The sequence below is a fragment of the Triticum dicoccoides genome, chromosome 2B (assembly GCF_002162155.2).
Source record: "Triticum dicoccoides isolate Atlit2015 ecotype Zavitan chromosome 2B, WEW_v2.0, whole genome shotgun sequence".
Classification (NCBI taxonomy): domain Eukaryota; kingdom Viridiplantae; phylum Streptophyta; class Magnoliopsida; order Poales; family Poaceae; genus Triticum; species Triticum dicoccoides.
This window is the reverse complement of record NC_041383.1, coordinates 581,764,034-581,782,436: the sequence shown is the minus strand read 5'-3', so window position 1 is coordinate 581,782,436 and position 18,403 is coordinate 581,764,034. Positions and strand designations below refer to the sequence as shown.

The window sequence follows — 18,403 nt, the reverse complement described above, 5'->3', positions numbered from 1 at the left end:
TTGGCGGGGGGAGGGGCGTCCGTATTCCCCCCATGCGGGATGCTTTTTATCGCTTTCGTCCTGGAGCGAGTAATAAATGGACAAATGGATATGACAGACAATCAATCTGCGCTGCACCAACCTGCCGGCAGCAGTCTGGGTCCGTTCACGTGTCCACGTAGCGCTACAGCAGCAACAACAGCGGAGGACCAAGGCAGTACTCCTACGAGAAAGGATAAATTAACCCGGCAGGATCCATGCCCTGATTTTATCCCGAATATCTTTCTGGATCGTGCGGCTCGCGGTCGTGCCGACACTTTACCCGTTCCTTCATTCCCCTTTCTTGATGTTCAGACTCGTGTTGCCTTCAGTATCTCCTTTTCTGCATCTCATCTCAGGGAAACAAGTATACTACTTTACCCCTTTGCTGGGCCAATGTTGTCACAATTCCAGCTGGATCGCAAGACGCCGCCGGGCGGTCGCCGTTCCATTCGATCCGGACAGTTGATGATGAACCGTTAGATCTGGAAAGATCGAAATCCACCATGTGTTCCGTAGCTCAGTTCGTATGAACTGCATGCGGAGTTCTCGACGTCACGCGCAGGTTCTTACAACACACCGCTGCGTACGGCATTTCTAACCCTCGTCCACGGGGTTTAATTACACGTGATCGATGCACTTGCAGCACACGAACGGCGTGAAGGCTGCCAGTTGCCATTTGGTTCCAAAATACCAGCCTTGCTTTCTCTGATATCTGCCCTTTGTTCCCGAAAAAGAAAAAACTCTACCCTTTGAACGCCTAAATGTAAACACATGGTGCTTTACCACCCACTTGCTAGACTGAATAAATTTCCAGATTATTCGTTCCGTGCCAAGACCAGACTTCAGCCAGGGTCAATCCACCATCAATTCTCTAGTGATACTAGTGATCGTCAAGTAGGAAGTACTGGGCTGGCCCCAATGGGGAGTAACATAGAGTAGTAACATACATGCCACGTAAGCATGTTACTACTCTATGTTACTACCTCCACAGTGGGTGGTAATTTAGAGGGTTTATTTATTGCTTTCGTGGGATCTATAGTAGTACTTCAACTTTATGATCTATATGTGGCATGTACCAACAAAACGTGTGTTTTCCGATACTTATGGATAAATAAAAGAACACAAATTTGGATCATAACAAATAATAAAGTATAATATTATATTATTGAAATATATAGAACATATTTAGCAATACATCGATCAAGACTTGGATATAATCTATTCACGCCCAAACTTTCTCCATATATGCTCAATCAAATCATTTTTAAGAGCCTTATGCGTTGGACGATCACGAACTCTAACATCTCTGTCATGTTTCCTTTTTTGCCATCATGTTTTTATAAGAGGCTAGCCATTTTGAATCATCCTTGATTTTTTCCCACATAGTTAAATGTTGGAAAGGCTGGTGATAGTCTGCCTGCTTGCTCCTTTGTGTACGTACGCATCATCAGACAGAATCAATTGTCTAGCTAGTGTCGCTAGCGGCTGCTGCTGTATAGAGCAGCAATGTCATCCCAAAACTGCTCAGACTTCTTTCTGTTCCCATCAATGGGATTGAGTGAACACTCCAGCCAAGCACCTGCCTACATTGTTCACAATTAATTCAGTTGAGGCCAACAACAAACAAGAAATTATATGCACACTAAACGGATTTGAGCAACGAATATCCTTACCAGTCTCTCATGTTCCTCGGGTGTATAGGGTAGACGATATGCGGTCCTTGCTCCCGATTCGTCGGCATCTACACTCTTGACCTTCCTTTTCTTTTTCTTTGAATCAACTTTGGTGGGAGCAGACTGAGATGAAACATTAGAGTGCGGTGGTGGCGGTGGTGTTGAAAAGGGATCATGTGGGGAAGCACCAACAAAGTGCAAATTCTCCATATTTTGGTATCCTTGTTCATGATGGTGCATTGGCTGAGGTTGAAAACTGTAAGGATTCATGGGCGGTATTTGTCCAAAACTTAGCGGACCTTCAGGTGCAGAGGTATACATCGGCCTCCTGTTATAGTGTAAATATCAGAATTAAGAAGCATTGTCCAAAGCTTGCTATTAGAAACTTTTGTCTGTTCTAATCATTGCAAGAAAAAAGTACAAACAAACAAGCGAAGCACATCCAAGTTCAAGTGTCTGATATAGTAGTAAACCGTTTGCACAATAAGCACACAGACATACATCACGGGGGACTTGCATATCCTGCTACGTCCACAACGAAATCCGATTCAGCAAGCAAAAACCTGAAGAATTGCAATGGTCTAATGCTACAGAAATTAAGGCTAAGACTTCAGAGTCTCTCTGCTTCAACACGCACACATGCTGAATCAGGTACTCGAGCTATAGAAATTACAATTACCTAATGCTGCTCTATAACCCAAATAGAATTACATAATGCTGCATACTCGAGCTACAGAAATTGTAATTGCCAAAGATTGAATTAAAGCAGGAATTTTATACCATGTAGGGTTGGCTGAGGAGGATTCCATGAGAGGCGGGTACAGGTGTGGCGGTGTCGAGGGGCTGGCCGAGGATCTTGTCGGGGCGCCGGGGTAGAAGAGAAGCTGTGGAGAGCGGCTGGCGAACGAGCTTGCTGTGGCGCCTGGGGAGTGCTGCTGCGGCGGCGAGGTGGCAGATGGCCGGACTTGCGCGGCGTCCTTACGGGCACCGGAATTGGCCATGAATCTGGTGGCTTTGCGCCGCCTGCCAGAGCCGCCGCCGGCCGGCAAGACGGAGTGCGGGGCGCCTCCAAGGCGGCAGGGAGGGAGAAGGATGAGGCCCAGTCGTGGAGGAAGAGAAAGTCACACGGGTGGGGATTTTCTTGGTTGCTTCGCGATGCGTCCGGCCGCCCGCACACAGGATCGATTAGCATTATTTTTTTCTCGTATGCAGTGCTATGTTACCGGAACTAGCTAAGGCTGGTCGTAATGGTAGTATCATAGCTATTATCATGCATGCCAACTAAGCAATTTTGATGAGATGTCATAGCATTAAATGAAGAAAGAGAGGGTGTAGTATCATATCATGATACCATATCATATTAAATGCTATGCTACTTTATGTCATGCATGGCAATAAATAAAGTACTACATGATACTAATATATGATACTATGCATTACGGAGGTAGTATCATACACTAGTATCATATGCATGATACTAGTATATGATACTACCCATTACAACCAGCCTAAGTTCCTCCAAAACTCTCTCTCTTCATTTAATCAATGCCACGTAGGAATTTTTGCTGAGTTGGACCCGAAGTTCTTGCTGAAGTTCTCTGCATTGGGGCGTTAGGCCAGAGAAAAAGCTATGATTGGTCTGAGCATAGACTCTTTGCCTTTGCGGGCCTGACGTTTTTCCTCGTCCAATATCCTCTCTCGGCCCATCGCAGTCGTTGATGGTTTCAGCCAGAACATGCGTGCGTACGTGCCTTCGTCCGTTTTTGCGCCCGAAACTCAGCGCGCGACCGTAAAATTGGATTTAGCAGAGCATACAATCCACGGTAATTTCGATCGCCTTTCGGTAGATAATTTTTTACTGCTCCGCGCAGCTCAGCCGTCGACCGGTCACGCACGCTGAATAGCACCCTTCGGTCTGGCTTGTTCCGCGAGAACTCTGAGAGGGAGCCGCCGGCGTTGGCCCGTCGCGCTCTGGAAGACGAAGAGTCGACGACGTGGTTCACTCAAACTTGGAAGTTAACTCGATCGCAGGACAGTTCAACTCGTGGTGACTATATGTCACCCTACTCTGATAGGGTAGCGAAACCTAGTACTGGTACAGAATACAGATGGCTTCGCCGTGGACTAGTCCAGTGATCGCGTGATTATGTCATCCACTACGGCAGCATCTTGACTAAGATGCGGCAGTTCCGAATCGAGATGCCGCGGTTCCATCCCATCACTCGCACGATAAGCACGTAGTCAAACCATACGGCAGCCCATAGTCAAACAGATGCAGCCTCCTTTCAGGTACCAGCATCGTGTTGGTTTTCCATTTCGTGCATGATTCAGTAAGCTATGAAGACAAAGGATCCACTCATTTCTGTCATACATACACGGAACTGAAGGCACATAGAATGGCGATCCTACGACTGACGACAGACCCAAAAAAAGTTATGCTGCAAAAAAACGTGATGTGAAACAAAATTGATCCGTCCAGCCCTGCAACTTTGAGACTGCAGGCGGGAGGCGACGCCTCCATGGGGCTGGCCCTGCTCTTGCTCCAGCATATGCAGTCATTCAGATTTCGTGTATGCTATCCGACTATGATTTCCATCCAAGAACTGGCCTGTGTACCAGCCCCTGCTCTTGACTTCGGAAACGAACATGGGGAACACGCTCTCCATCTTCTGATAGGCGTCATTTAGGACTGTGTCACGTGGTCCAGCGCCTGATCTCTCCATATCCGAAGCGAAGGCAGCGACCAGCCACCCCCTCAGCGCATCCTCCCCGGTTGCGCTCTGCTCAAGAACCATGTACGCCTTGTCGCTTTTTTGGGTGAGTAAAAACTTCTCGTTTGGGAAAGTAGACCTCAGCTCTTCGACACGCCGTGGGCTCAAAACCCTACGAAGTGGTTGCCCAACTTTCACGCTTCCTGCTTCTTCTATCAACCGGTTAGGGAACAGAAGATCTTCTCTGTATCTTAGCTCAGCTGGGCTTGAAACCTTTCCGCTCTGCAGAGTAAGAAACGAAATTATTATTGTAGTAATCCGGAAAACAGGAAGCACCTACAGTTAGAGGTCAAACGTATGAAACCTTGATAAAATCAGTCACCACCATGGCTGTTCTTTGTGGATTAAGTGTGTTTATAGGAGTTGCTCTCATCTCTTGCACCACTCCCCATATATGCACAGCAGAAAGCAACGGGCCTATGATTAGCTGAAAGAAATTTGATAATAGCAATTAGAAGCTTGTACCAAACAGAAAGTTCTAAACATAATAATAAGTTCCGGATTCTGATGGTCGTCCTCATTCTCAAAGTAATGGCCATTCTAATCTAATTCATGTAATCACATTTTTTACTTTGTTACTTGCCTGATAAAATGAAACAGAGTAACTTAACAAGTGTATTATTGCAAATATGTACCTTTCCTTGAGTCGTTGAACATACTGTAGATGATAATCCAATGCCAGCTCCTATCCCCATAACATTGAAAAGTGTCGAGATGGCTTCCCCTTTAGCAAACAAGTCACTAAGGTTACCTTCTTTCGCAAAAGATGAATATATTGGTAGCCTTGTCGCTCTGGCAGCAACTACAGCCATTCCCTACAATGACAAGCAATAAGATATCACTGTGATGGCACCTCAGTTTTCAGGCAGAAAATCTGGACAAATATGTTCATTTTGGCAACGTCCTATAATCTACAGTCATTTCATATAACCTTCAGGCGCAGAGGACAGTCGTTTTATCTTTGAGTAAGTCCTCGACAAATTAAACACGCAATGTCAAACAGAAGATTGTATTGCAATATATGTGCCGTTTGAAGTGCAGCATATGCAAGTTAAATTCGCACCTTTGCAAAATTTCCCAAGCCTGCCACTTCAAGAAAAAGTTGTGGACACAGTGGTGAAATGAAGTCCAAGGCAGTACCAAAATATAGAGAACATCAGCTGGCACCAAAAGAAAGAGGCATCGGTGATGCAGCTTAGAAAGAAAATTTCAGTAGAAGAACACAAACAAGCATAAATATCAGAAAATGGGTAACACGGTTAATACGATGATTACCCACCAAATATCCTCCAACTCTTTGGCTCTGAATCCATTCTTGCCCCCATGCCGCTACAGATGAGCTTTCCTGCGTGCTGCATTCCATCTTTTAGAATCTGAAATGGTTACAGAAAATCAGCCAAGATGTTTCAATCGTACTACCTGCTAGAAACTTTAGCATCTCTGTCAGCATACGCTTACCCAACTTACAGCCGTTGCTTGTGCAGGGGTAGGTCGTAGACCTGCAGCAAATAATAAAGACTGAGCCGCAGCCCACATGGGCCGTCAGTAGAAGCTACCATGTTTGCTCATCAAACAAAGTAGGTAAAAATAAGTATCTAGAAAGCGGCTAAAATTCATGGAAATGACACACATTATCCAATGACGACTCTTATTGCTGCTAATGAATAACAGCAACCAGATGAACTGACCTGGGTCGATAGCACATGCAGCATAGCACTAGAAAAATGCTGGAGTGATCGGAATTTGGTATATGTTAGGTAACCCTCATTCACACTGCATGAGCAAGAGCAAAACTCATCAAATAATGTCGTCCATCAGAGTATCAAGAATGTCAACGATTCGGGAACTCATACCTGTATGGATAACCAGATGGAAAAAACTTGTTCAAGAAAGAATCAACCAACTTATCATGTGCCATCCTGTTATCCTGGACAAGTTTTACCTACAAGAAAATAGGAGCTATAACTTATATGATAACAGAGAATTTACACTGAACTATACAATTATCATGAACGTAACATCCCAGTACTTTAACTACAGAATTATGCTTGCTCATACTGAGATTTTTAGTTATCTAGGTAAGCATTAAACATTTCCCTAGAAGGGGAAAAAGCTGCTTGCTGTAAACAAACTCAAACAACAATTTGCAAGGTTGATAGTCCATTTGTATCATTGGAACAAAGGGTCATATGATATGTGACATGTCCCATCAGTTAAACAATCACACCAAACAACCGTACTACACTTTCTGTCCAAAATAACACTCAGGGCAAAGATGAAGCAGTGCTACAAATTAGCTACTGTACTATTGTGCAAACTGATGCATCTAGCAGTGTGGTTATTGTTTATACCTTTATTTGTGTTAGCTCCAAGATTCATTTTTTAACTGGGCAGTACTAAAACTACAGTAGGCTCATAATAACAGCTTTAAAGTTTAGAAATGACAATGAGTCGAACAGGCACATTGTTATTCACACTAAGTCAATCTAACAATTGATATGTTGGTCTCTATCGCCAAACTGATTGATTCTTTCTTGAAAAATACTTCCTCCGTATCAATATATAAGACGATTTTGTGGCTAGTTTAGTCTACAAAAACGTCTTATTTTTGGTACGGAGGTAGTAAGAAGTTACTCCCTCCGTTCACAAATATAAGATGTTCTAACTTCTTTCTGAATCGGATGTATACAGGCACGTTTTAGTGTGTATGTTCACTCATTTCAGTCCGTATGCAGTCCATATTGAAATATCCAAAACAACTTATATTTGTGAATGTAGGGAGTAATATATTGGCCAAGTATGTATTTTGTGATGAGCCCCTTGCAACAATAGATAGGGAATTCAGATATTTGGCACTCCAATTTCAGGTGCTAGAGGGAGAAATCTAATCTGATTCTAACTGAAAACAACATTTTTCACTGTCATCCTAGTTTCATGTTGGGACTTGGGCGTAATCCTGGTCGGCACACGAAGGATAAAAAAATGATGCGAGCCTGAAAGTTCATAGAAAACTAGTAACCACAAGGGAAAATGTAGAAGGCTTACAGATACGCCGCCGCCCCCGCCGGCGTCGAAGCTGCAGAGCCGCGAGACGGACTCTGAAATCTCTACCCACGACTCCGGCCTCCGGGGCGTCTCCATCACGGCCGGCTTGTCGCCGCCTCCGCGAATTCTATCCTGCGGAAGATTGGCGCGCAAAACTAAGAGATAATTCAACCGGGAGGAACTGCGGTGCGGCGCGCGGGGAGTAGGGATAAAGGGCTGCGAGGTAAGGTTGCTGCGCTTACGAGTATGTCCATGGGGGCGCGACGCGAAGAGGACTCGCCTCGTCTGCCTCCTTTTGGGCCGGTCGGTTAGACCGAGACGGCGGCCGGCGGCCGGCGGCGAGGCGGCAGGGGAAGGGATGTGGGTTAGCCGGTCGCAGAGGGCGGGGATTCCAACTCCTTCTGTCACATGTGTCGACGTGTGAGTTTTTCTTCTTCAGAAGAGGCCGTGAACTGCTTCGGCGGCGAAAGCGGGCCGAGTAGGCTCGGGGGCCGAGCCTGGTGCGGCCCGCTACGGCCCATTCCCTCGACGACCGTCGACCGAGCCGCCGTGACAAGTCCAAACTGGACGAACTCATTTGACCGAACACATCTCCATCGCCATGAGAAGATCACCATAGCACTGGACAACCTCCCGATCCCGAGCAGCTCCGATTGGAAGGCCGCCGTGGCGAGATCCCGCGCGGGCAGGGCCTCGATGGGACCGCCGCCGTCCAGGCTGCCCCTGCTGGCCGCCCTCGTCGCGGCGGCGCTGCTCGCCGGCGCGGCCGCGGCGACGGAGGAGGCATACGTCACGCTGCTCTACGGCGACGAGTTCGTCCTCGGCGTACGCGTCCTGGGCAAGTCCATCCGCGACACCGGCACGCGGCGCGACATGGTCGTGCTCGTCTCCGACGGCGTCTCCGAGTACTCGCGGCAGCTCCTCGAGGTTTGCTGAATACTACTCACGCCCACAAATTCAGCGGTAGATTAAGTGTGCTTCGGTGAAGTAGCAGCTTTGGCGCAGAGTTGTTTGGGGTTGAATCAACTGGTTGAAATGGAGATGCAAGGAGGATGTTGCTGCTTACTTTAGGAGTTTATTAGGGGTGCTCACTGTGATCTCAGTGTACCTGGATGAAAATTTTGTCATTCTAATCCGTTTTCGTTCAGAAGATTCCTGAAAAAAGAAATCACTTCAGAAGATGCCACACTACAATGAACATTATTTGTCAATCGTCTTACCTGCAAAGTAGTTTCGGTGTATATTTCAAACTAATCCGTATTGGATCTAACATTAGATAAATTCTAGGCTGATGGTTGGATCGTGAAGCGTATAACTTTATTGGCTAATCCTAACCAAGTGAGACCAACGAGGTTTTGGGGTGTCTACACGAAGTTAAAGATATTCAACATGACAAGCTACAAAAAAGGTATGTTTCGATAATAATTTAAGTGATTTTGCTTCTATTTCCATCACCGAGTCCGTCTATTTCAAAATGATAATCGTATTATCAACCTCTACTCTGAACTGAATGTGCAGGGCTACGGCCATCTATTTCGAAATGACAATCATAATTTTATTTCTTCTAAAGTATTTTTTTCTGTCATCTCTTTCGTATCATTTTTTTGTATTACTATTCTAAAAGGTTGCTGTTCTCCCAGTTGTTTATCTTGATGCAGATACTGTAGTTGTAAAAAGTATTGAGGATGTTTTCAAGTGTGGGAAGTTCTGTGGGAACTTGAAGCATTCTGAAAGAATGAATTCCGGAGTGATGGTTGTGGAGCCATCTGAAACTGTTTTCAAGGATATGATTAGCCAAGTAGACCGGTTGCCTTCCTACACTGGAGGTCAATGCACTTCTTTTCCTATTATATTCAGGCAATTGTTTGGAGAACACAAGTTGATTGGCTGTGAACAGTTTGCTCACATCTATTAAATTTCAGTGCATGCTAGTCCATATAATAAAAGAATCCTTGTGCAATAAACTTGAGACTGGTCGCATTTACCTAAATGGAAGAGACTAGTTATATAAGAAAAATGTTTTTTTTCATACTGGTAACTTGGTAAGTGCTTTTAGAGACTTTACTCTCACACTTTCAAAATGTAAAGTAAATAATTATTCGCTTCAATGTGTTACTTTTCATAGATTTGGCATGTTAATGCATGTAAACAAAAGTTATTTCATAAATAGACAGTTGCACATCCACCACCTTTCAATCACACCTGAAATTTTCAGCCCTGCTGCTCTCCTTGGCCTGTTTTGACCAGCATTTGTGATGATTTGTTAGTCTTTTTTATGCATCGTCAGGTCCTCTTTTTAGTTTACAATGGCAACACCAGGGCAATCCTCAAGCTATCCCATCCTCTGCAGAAATTCCCCACTCGCAATTCATACACACCATCAATACTCTCAGGCATAGTTAAAAAAGGCGCGCCTAAGCGAGCGCTTAAGTGCGCTAGGCTCTAGGCGTTGGCAAAACGCATTGCGCATAACTACGCATAATCTGTGCATAACTGCGCATAAGCATGCGCTTTGGTCAGTAAAGCGCAAGGCGGTGGCAAAACGCACAATTAACGCCTAGCGCTTTTTTGAACTATGCTCTCAGGTGTTAACAGCTTGTGGCTGCAGAACCTGCTTGTAGAGTACTCACATCTTCTTATGATTCCCCACCATGCTTAATGTCGAGGACACCACTACCCCCCTCAACATCAAAACCTATTCCCTCGCTGGTTATGTTCAAGATAGAGGAGGGCAATATGATCATCGTGCGAAATAGTCTAAGGAAACTTAGCCCATGATTTTGGGAAGATATATGATGCCCAGTTGGAAGTTATTTTGGCCCTTTGATGATTATATTTAGCATTGTAGTTGATTTTATGTGCTGTATTTAATCGGGGTGCTGAATTAATCAATGCAGGGGATCAAGGTTTTCTTAATTCGTATTATGCTGATTTTGCTAACTCCCGCGTGTATGAGCCAGACTCACCTTTAACACCTGAACCGGAGACACAGCGCCTTTCTACCTTGTATAATGCTGATGTTGGTCTTTACATGCTAGCCAACAAGGTAATATTCTTTGTGTGCACTGATAATGCCTAACACATTAGTATTTATCTGACTAATTAGAACCTTTGTTGCAAACTTGATACTGCATGCGCCTCATCTTGTGTTCTCTGTAAAAAAAAATGCCAGCCAACACAGTATTCCATATTATGTAAACCTTGTCCTTGCAAAGAAATAGATTCCAGTAAGGTATGCAAGTCACAACTATTCTAGTCTTTTGAATGTATGGAAGGTCACCGATATCACACACTAAGACAATATCTGTGTTTACTTTTATACTTATTTGTTGTCTCGTGCTCATAAAAGTACAAAACCTAACCTTTTTTGGGTGCCCATTAGATGTTAGTTACATAAGTTTGATAGAGCATGATGCTTTGTTTGGGACTCATGATCTAATTTATGTTGTAGTGGATGGTTGATGAGAAGGAACTTAGAGTTATTCACTACACACTAGGTCCCCTTAAACCCTGGGACTGGTGGACAGCTTGGCTTGTAAAACCTGTGGAGATATGGCAGGTAAAATTCCAGCTCATTTATCTATTTTTTACTTACATTTGATATTTTGTGAAAGTGAATTAGTAGCATGTTGGTGATAAATTTATGCTCTGTATGATTCCAGGATGTTAGGCAAAAACTTGAAGAATCTCTTCCGGGAACCGGTGGGGGAAGGAACCCTCATGATCAGCTGGTCGTCAAATTTTTATTCATTCTTCCCTTCTGCCTGCTGTTATTTGGTTATTACCAATCATGCTTTCAGGTTAAATCACATTTCATGCTGCTAGTTTTTTTTAACTTTGTAGATATAATATCTTGTAGGAATTTATTGACTTTTGATCGATCATGGGTGATGTTTTTGACAGAACAATAAGGATTTTCCAAGTGTGCAGTCTTTATGTGTGTTCGCTAGAAGAGGCCGTCATAAGTACAAGTCTGAAGAGGCACTTCCATCTTATTCAGCAGTTGGTGTTTCATCATCTACATTTTCGACTTCAAATCAAAGAGTTAGTTACTCCTCTTCAACAGCAAATATCCTCTGAATTTGTAGCATGTGTTAAGTAGGTTTTTTCATTCTAACATGAACCAAGGTACTTTCTGCATTTTGCACTTGTAATACATTCTATTGAACGTTGACTATTGGGCCAGAATATAAGATAATGTTTATATTGGAAATATTGGTAAAGCGTTCACCCTGCACAAAACTGGGCCGGGGAGATGATATATTGTTCTATATGAATTTACCATCCTAGTTATATTTTCTTACTTAGTTTATTTTTCTTACCGAAATGTGTTGACGATCATGTGATATTACCTAATGGTTCTTTAACACTGCCACAGATCTCTAACGGGCCACATCTGAAGCTGCCTTCTTATTTTGGGGCGATTGCTGTGCTAATCTGTTTTATGTCTGCTGGTGTCTCTCTTGCCTTTGCTTTCACTATCATTCCACGACAAATTATGCCATGGACAGGTCTGCTACTGATGTTTGAGTGGACCTTCGTGGCATTCTTCTTATTGTTTGGTGGCTATCTCCGTTTTGTCTATCGATGGGGAAGTATCAGTGCAACTCATGTGGGATATAGCAATTCTGATTCATCAGAGAATCACATGAGTACAGGCATGTTATACTATATAACTTCTTGCAAAGTTTCATCTTTCTTCTCTAGAAATTTTAGGTATCTAACAGCTTGGTCTTCTGCAGGTCATCAGCGCAATATATCCGACTTTGACATGGAGGCGACATTTTACTGGGCAGGGATGGCTGTCATAGCTGTCATTACTGTATTTTCACCAACTATCTTGGGTATAACTGCATTATTTACAAAGTAAGACACTGACTGGCCCCTCTCTTTTCTTTCGCATTTAATATGAAGGAAAAAGCGGGGGAAACTCGAAAAGTCCATTCTGCACCCGAGCTCATATGCTCCCGCGTGAACAGTACAATCGAAAAAAAATCGAAAAAAATTCAAAAAATTCCAATTTTTTTTTTTGAGAGAAACATTGACAAAAGTTCTAAGTGCCTGCAAAAATTCATCATGAAATCACATTCCTGTAAGGCGTGGCAAAAAAAACAAATTCAGTGCTTCAAAATGCGTTTGAAAGTAGCTTTTTCAGAGTACTATTTTTGTTTTTTTTGCCACGCCTTCTAGGAATGTGATTTCGTGACGAATTTTTGCAGGCACTTAGAACTTTTGTCAATGTTTCTCTCAAAAAAATTTGGAATTTTTTCGATTTTTTTTCGATTTTACTGTTCATGCGGGAGCATATGAGCTCGGGTGCAGATTAGCTGACACCCCACCAATTTTGAATACGTAAAAATGGGGAATGCCCGGCATTTCCATAGGACTACGGGAACGGGGACTGTTGGAAACTTGGGATTGAGGACTACACCGAGAGGGGATAGGAGGGGGTGCTGGTATGGGAGCTATGACTTGTGGGTGTGTGTGGACTTCCTAGACCAGATAATTAGCTTGGGGGTATAGCACAGACCTTTTCTATTTCATTCGTAGAGGGTAGTAGCTCTCTGAGGTGTATACGAAGTAGTGGTGATTTAAGGATTCTGACTTACTCCTGTAGAAATGCAGATTTTTATATTTCACAAACTGTCTGAAAGGCATCTTGTGTGTGTGTTTCTCTTGCCAGTAACTGATCAGCCCCTGTGCATCTTCTTTTCTTTGTCAGGCTAGGGTTGATGGTTGCTGGCGGTGTTCTGCTGGCATCTTTTATGACGTATGCTTCGGTGCATCTTGCTATCTCAGCCTTCCACAAGGGCCAGAAAGATAGGAATGCGTCGAGAACTAGAAGAATTTGTTTTTGGTGTTTGTAGCAAGTCTGTACCTACGTCATTGATGATTTAGTTCATGTTGTTGTACATTTTTACACAAGGAAGTTTCGGTGGTTCCTTTGGCACAGATATTCCATTTTTGTAACGCTGATGCCAAATCAAAGGTACATAGGTTCCAATAGTTGACATGCAGCTCGCAGGCCTGCAAGTGTAAAGCCTTTTGTCTATAAAACTCTTCCTGCCATTTGCTCGTTGTACAATGATCGGCGGTTCTGTATTGGAACTATGGAACATGAACTGAATTGGTGTTACTAGTGTGCTGGGCTAGTATTAGCCAGAGAACTACGTATAGTAACCGCGGTTTCATTTATTTCAACGCTCTGGTTTTATGTAGAATAAAACGATATGTATTGAAATCTCCAAAACTAACTTGGGCATGCGTCCTCTGTTCTTTCTGAAGCACCGGCAAAACGCCAGCAGATAGGCCTCCTTTGGTTCATAGGGTAGGAAAATCATAGAAATAGGAAAGTCATAGAAAATGAGATGACATGCATCTCAAATCCTATGAGTAGGAATAGAAAAAGGGATGTCCTTTGATTCACATCATAGGATTTTTTCCATTGAGTCTAGACTAATGTTTATTTTTCTATGAAATGTGGAGGATAGGAAGAATTCCTCCATAGGCATAGGATTTCATTCCTACGAACCAAAGGGCTCTAAAGAAATTTTTCCTATAAAAATCCTATCCTATGAAATTCCTACAAAATTCCTTCAAACCAAAGGAGGCCTAAAAGTTCAAACAGGCATGTTGTTCCTGCAGAGAAATCTGCACGTTGGCAGTATGGGCCTGTTTGGATGCTTGCATCATTTTTCGGTTCCGTGGGAACCTGGCCTGGTGTAGCCTGTTCTAGGTGATAGGAGTTCTGGGCCATGTTTTGCAGTTGTTTGATTACCCGCATCGCCTCTTCTTCAAGACGCAGAAACGCAAGCATGGTGTTTGGTTGTATTTATGTGCTTCCAAGATGCAACGTTCAGTTGCTTGTTTACGTGTTAACTCACACCATCACACTTGAACAATTTCATTTACGAGCGTTCAAATAAATACTGACAACATGAGAATCATGTGGAACAACGAGGAAATTTTAAGAAACTGACCGTGTGTGATTAATTTGATGAAATTTGTCTAAAATAAGTTCAAACTTGAACATGAAAATGATGAGTTACCACCAAGGAAACTCGAAATCCATTGCCGGAATGGAATCACTTTGTTCTTTTTTAAGACTAGCAAAAGGGCCCGTGCATTGCAACGGGAGAAAAAGATTCATAATTTCAAATGGTCATGATCACATTTCGTTGCATCACCGAGATACAATATCTCTCTCAATTTCTCGAAATCATGAACATTTTGAAATTATGAACAATTTGTTAAACTCATGCACATATTTGAAATCGCAAACAACATACTATTACAAATTTCTGAACATTTTCTACAATCAAGAACATTTTTTCAATTTATGAATATTTTTTGCTATTTACAAACATTTTTTAAAAATTATGAACATTTTTAAGCAATTTTCCTGAACTGGCAAACATTCTATAATCGATGAAAATATTTAGAAATTGGGTGGAATAGTTATTGAATTTGACGAACTTTTTTTGATTTAGCGAACATTTTTGGAAATGCCCGTGCCTTGCAACGGAAAAAAACTATCAAGTTATACATGTGTGGTAGATATAAAAAAGTATGAATCAAATTCACAAAGTATATACAAATCATGTCATGATGCGATAAGACACTTTTAAAATGTAATTTCAAAAACGAACAATATGATGCTCATCAAGACTTGATTTTTTAAGGCGTCACAACAAAATATTTTGTGGCTGAGCAAACTGCATTGACGGACCCTGCCTGAGCTATACTGATAAATAAAGTGTCTCGTCTGGACTTAGCGTAGCGGTGTTTACCATAACCACTATTGTGATATGAAAATAAGCATAACTGTGTATGGAAGCAAAATAGACATTTAGTCATTTTAATATAGCTTACAAAAACAAACCCTTAGAAAGTTATGTCAATTTTGTTGGGTTCAGCGTTGTACAAAACACGGAAACCCTTTTTTACCCAACGCGAAGGACTAAATAAAATCATAAAACGAGCTATATAGATCTCCTAATAAAACCTTTATGGAACCTACAATTAGTTTTGTTCATTATTTACGGATGTGTTTTAATTTTTGTGAACATTTTCTAAAAGCTGATGGACATGATTTTTAAATTCCTGAATATGCTTTGAATGTTGGCTCATTTAAAAAAATCATGAACATTTTTTATTTCATGAAATCATTAGAAATCGTGATTTGTTTATAATTTGTGAGCAATTTTTTAAGTCATGAACATTTTTTGATTTTTAGAATATTTTTTAAATTCACAAACAGTTTACCATTTTCCTACTTTTTTTCAGAACTCGCAATTGTTTGATATTTTGGAAATCCGAAATTAATTTTGAGATAAAAAACCAAAACAGAAATAAAAAAGTAAAAAGAAATAAAAAATAGGGGGCGCCATCAATCCGAAATTTATTTTTAGGGAAAAAACAAAATAGAAATAAAAAAAGATATAGAAAACAGGGGGCGCCACGACCCGCACATGGGCTGGCCCATTACTGCGCTTGGTAAAAAGAAAGAGAAAAAGCGTGAGAACCAGGGATCGAACCCTGGTCTCCTATGTGGAGCATCGTTGCCTCAGCCATCGCGCTGCTCATGCATTGGTGCTATAGCACACATGTCCGTGTGTTGCAACGGGATATACGCATTTAAGTGATTTAACATGCATCATCGGTAACGCTACACTCTCAAACAAACTCCTTTTGTCCCTATAATATTTGTAAAATAGAGAAAAGAAAACAGTTTCCACATTAGAAGATAACACTGCCCCTAGCAATCCAAGCGTTCATGACATTCTCAGATAGCAAGCAGGAAGCAAAATCTGCAGCAAGCAATACATGGAGCAAACAAGAACTTTTTGGAATTCAGACACTTGCATCTTTAAAATGGTGTACTACTCCTGGAGCAAGCAACAAGCAGCAAAGCAATACATGGAACAGAGAATGGCGATGGCAATAGCGTGGACGAGGGAGAAGAGGCTGCGGAGCGTTGCTCTCACTCTCACGCGGCTCTCACTCACTCTGTCCTGCTGCAACAGGGAGCCGCCATGGCCATCAACGCCAACTGCCGCCGCGTGCAGGCCTCGCTCCGATCCAGCCGCCCAAGACCTCTCCGCCCCAGTTCCATCCCATCCTCGCCTGCCGGAGCCCCGCGTCCCAGCCGCCGTCACCCGAGCTTGGCCATGGCGCCGCCAACCGGAGCTTCGCCCGCCTCCGGCCATTCCTCGGCCGGCTCCTGCAGCCCCGCGCCCGTCCCGGCCTCCTCCACGCCAAGCAGCAGCTCGTCGGAGCACGAGCTCCACCGGGTCCGCCTCCCTCTGTCGTCCCTCTTCTTCTTCTATCTCTTTTACTCCCTCTCTGCCTCTTCTCTGAAATTTCCCCACCTTGACCTTGCAGCTCCCGCCGCCGCCCTGCTCCGTTCATCGCCTTCTCCGCCAGATCCGGCGAGGCCCTGCGTTCCCAGCCTCGTCCCCGCCACCAGGTCGCCGCGCCGCACCACCGGAGACCAGCAGCGCCGTCGCACTCCGTGTCCTATCCCTGCTCGTGTACGTGCGCAGGAGACGCGCCAGGTCGCCTCGATTCAGGCCTCCTCCTCGCCCGTGGGCCACCAGCACCGAGCCGGCTTTCTGGCGAGACCCCAGTCCTGCCTCAGCCACTACGCCTGAAGCCGCCCCGCCGCAGCGCGCCTCCTCGCGTGCCTCGCCCCAACTGAGCACGCCGGCCGCCTTGTCCTCCTCCGCCGCGACGCCTCGGCCCGCGAAGGCGCCTCGCCAAGCAGCGGGAGGAGTTGCGTGCTAGGCTCACCTGGCGCAAGCGCGCCCGCGAGCTCACCCCCGTGCCGGCCAAGGCCGCCTTCGGCGACTCCACAACTCCCTGTCTGTCGCGCCCTCGAACGCCCGCCACAAGGCCGCTCCCCATTCCTGGCCTCGGGCGGCGTGGACGCCGGCAGCAAGCGGAGGCGCGTGCCAGGCGGTGGAGGACGGCTCGCGGGCGTCAGCGGCAAGCGGCGTGCCCGGCGGTGGAGTACGGCAATGGATAAACGGCGGCGGAGAACGCAATGGACGCAGGGGGCTTTTTGCAAAATCCAACCGTTTTCTGCAGTAACACATTAAAATAGGACTGCGGGTTAATTTTTTATAAACTGAGGGGCTTTTATGCAAAATCGCTAGCGACGGACCACCAGAAGCACTATTTGCTTTATTAGTAGGGAAAGATAGTACAGACGCAAGCACTCATACATACACGCATACACTCACCTCTATGAACGCACGCACGCACATCCTACTCCTATGAGCACCTCTAAGAGACTGAGCCGGCATATTATCTTGAGATTTACGAAGTCACCGTAGGCGCCTCGTCGTCGACGGAAACGTCTCCTCTCACTGAAAGCGCACACCAGAACTTGAACCCCGGTGGGCTAGGGATACCACTGTCCCTCTAACCATCCAACCACAAGTTGTTTCGCGGAATCACTTTGTTGATCCACATCTTCTTCATGTAGACATCATCATGAAATGGTGGACCGACAAAGTAGATAATAAAGAGGATATGTGAGAGAGGGAGAGGGAGAGGACGAAGAAAACACCTTCACGTACACACACAAAGTATAGTAACGAGATAAAGATCTATTCATCTATGACGGTCGATTGGGTGTGACTAATTCAAAAAAAACATCTAAAAAGCCAAATATAAACACTAATTTGAAGATTAACAGTAACAAAAATTAGGAAGAGATCACGAGAACAGAATCCCAACGTCGATGTACATCTTTTTCATGTGGAGCTTATCTCAAATCGAAGCACCATTGTATAGATTAGACGGGATTAGGTGAAGGAGATTGAGGAAGGTGAGGAGAACACACCACGTGGAAACAGCTACATACCACCCGCACCGTATGTAAGGGCA

The 18,403-nt window shown here is 44.1% G+C and overlaps 3 protein-coding genes and 1 pseudogene across 3 annotated transcripts; 2 read left to right on the top strand and 2 right to left on the bottom strand.

Moving 5' to 3' along the window:
- Nucleotides 1-1,182: 1,182 nt before the first annotated feature.
- LOC119368060 (leucine-rich repeat extensin-like protein 3) lies at nucleotides 1,183-2,925 on the bottom strand. Its single transcript, XM_037633421.1, has 3 exons — nucleotides 2,475-2,925; nucleotides 1,695-2,022; nucleotides 1,183-1,604 (listed from the first exon to the last, which is right to left on the bottom strand). Exons 1-3 carry the CDS (start codon nucleotides 2,693-2,695, stop codon nucleotides 1,500-1,502), a joined length of 654 nt encoding a protein of 217 aa, XP_037489318.1. The 5' UTR covers nucleotides 2,696-2,925; the 3' UTR covers nucleotides 1,183-1,499.
- A 1,072-nt stretch (nucleotides 2,926-3,997) lies between these two features.
- Nucleotides 3,998-7,906, bottom strand: LOC119364998 (annotated as a pseudogene).
- A 209-nt stretch (nucleotides 7,907-8,115) lies between these two features.
- Nucleotides 8,116-13,649, top strand: LOC119364997 (inositol phosphorylceramide glucuronosyltransferase 1-like). The gene is made up of 10 exons (XM_037630573.1): nucleotides 8,116-8,437; nucleotides 8,798-8,918; nucleotides 9,151-9,336; nucleotides 10,408-10,556; nucleotides 10,962-11,069; nucleotides 11,173-11,310; nucleotides 11,414-11,554; nucleotides 11,889-12,168; nucleotides 12,253-12,376; nucleotides 13,233-13,649. Exons 1-10 carry the CDS (start codon nucleotides 8,207-8,209, stop codon nucleotides 13,375-13,377), a joined length of 1,623 nt encoding a protein of 540 aa, XP_037486470.1. The 5' UTR covers nucleotides 8,116-8,206; the 3' UTR covers nucleotides 13,378-13,649.
- A 2,760-nt stretch (nucleotides 13,650-16,409) lies between these two features.
- Nucleotides 16,410-17,631, top strand: LOC119364996 (vegetative cell wall protein gp1-like). Its single transcript, XM_037630571.1, has 2 exons — nucleotides 16,410-16,803; nucleotides 16,895-17,631. Exons 1-2 carry the CDS (start codon nucleotides 16,546-16,548, stop codon nucleotides 17,294-17,296), a joined length of 660 nt encoding a protein of 219 aa, XP_037486468.1. The 5' UTR covers nucleotides 16,410-16,545; the 3' UTR covers nucleotides 17,297-17,631.
- The last annotated feature ends 772 nt before the right edge of the window (nucleotides 17,632-18,403 follow it).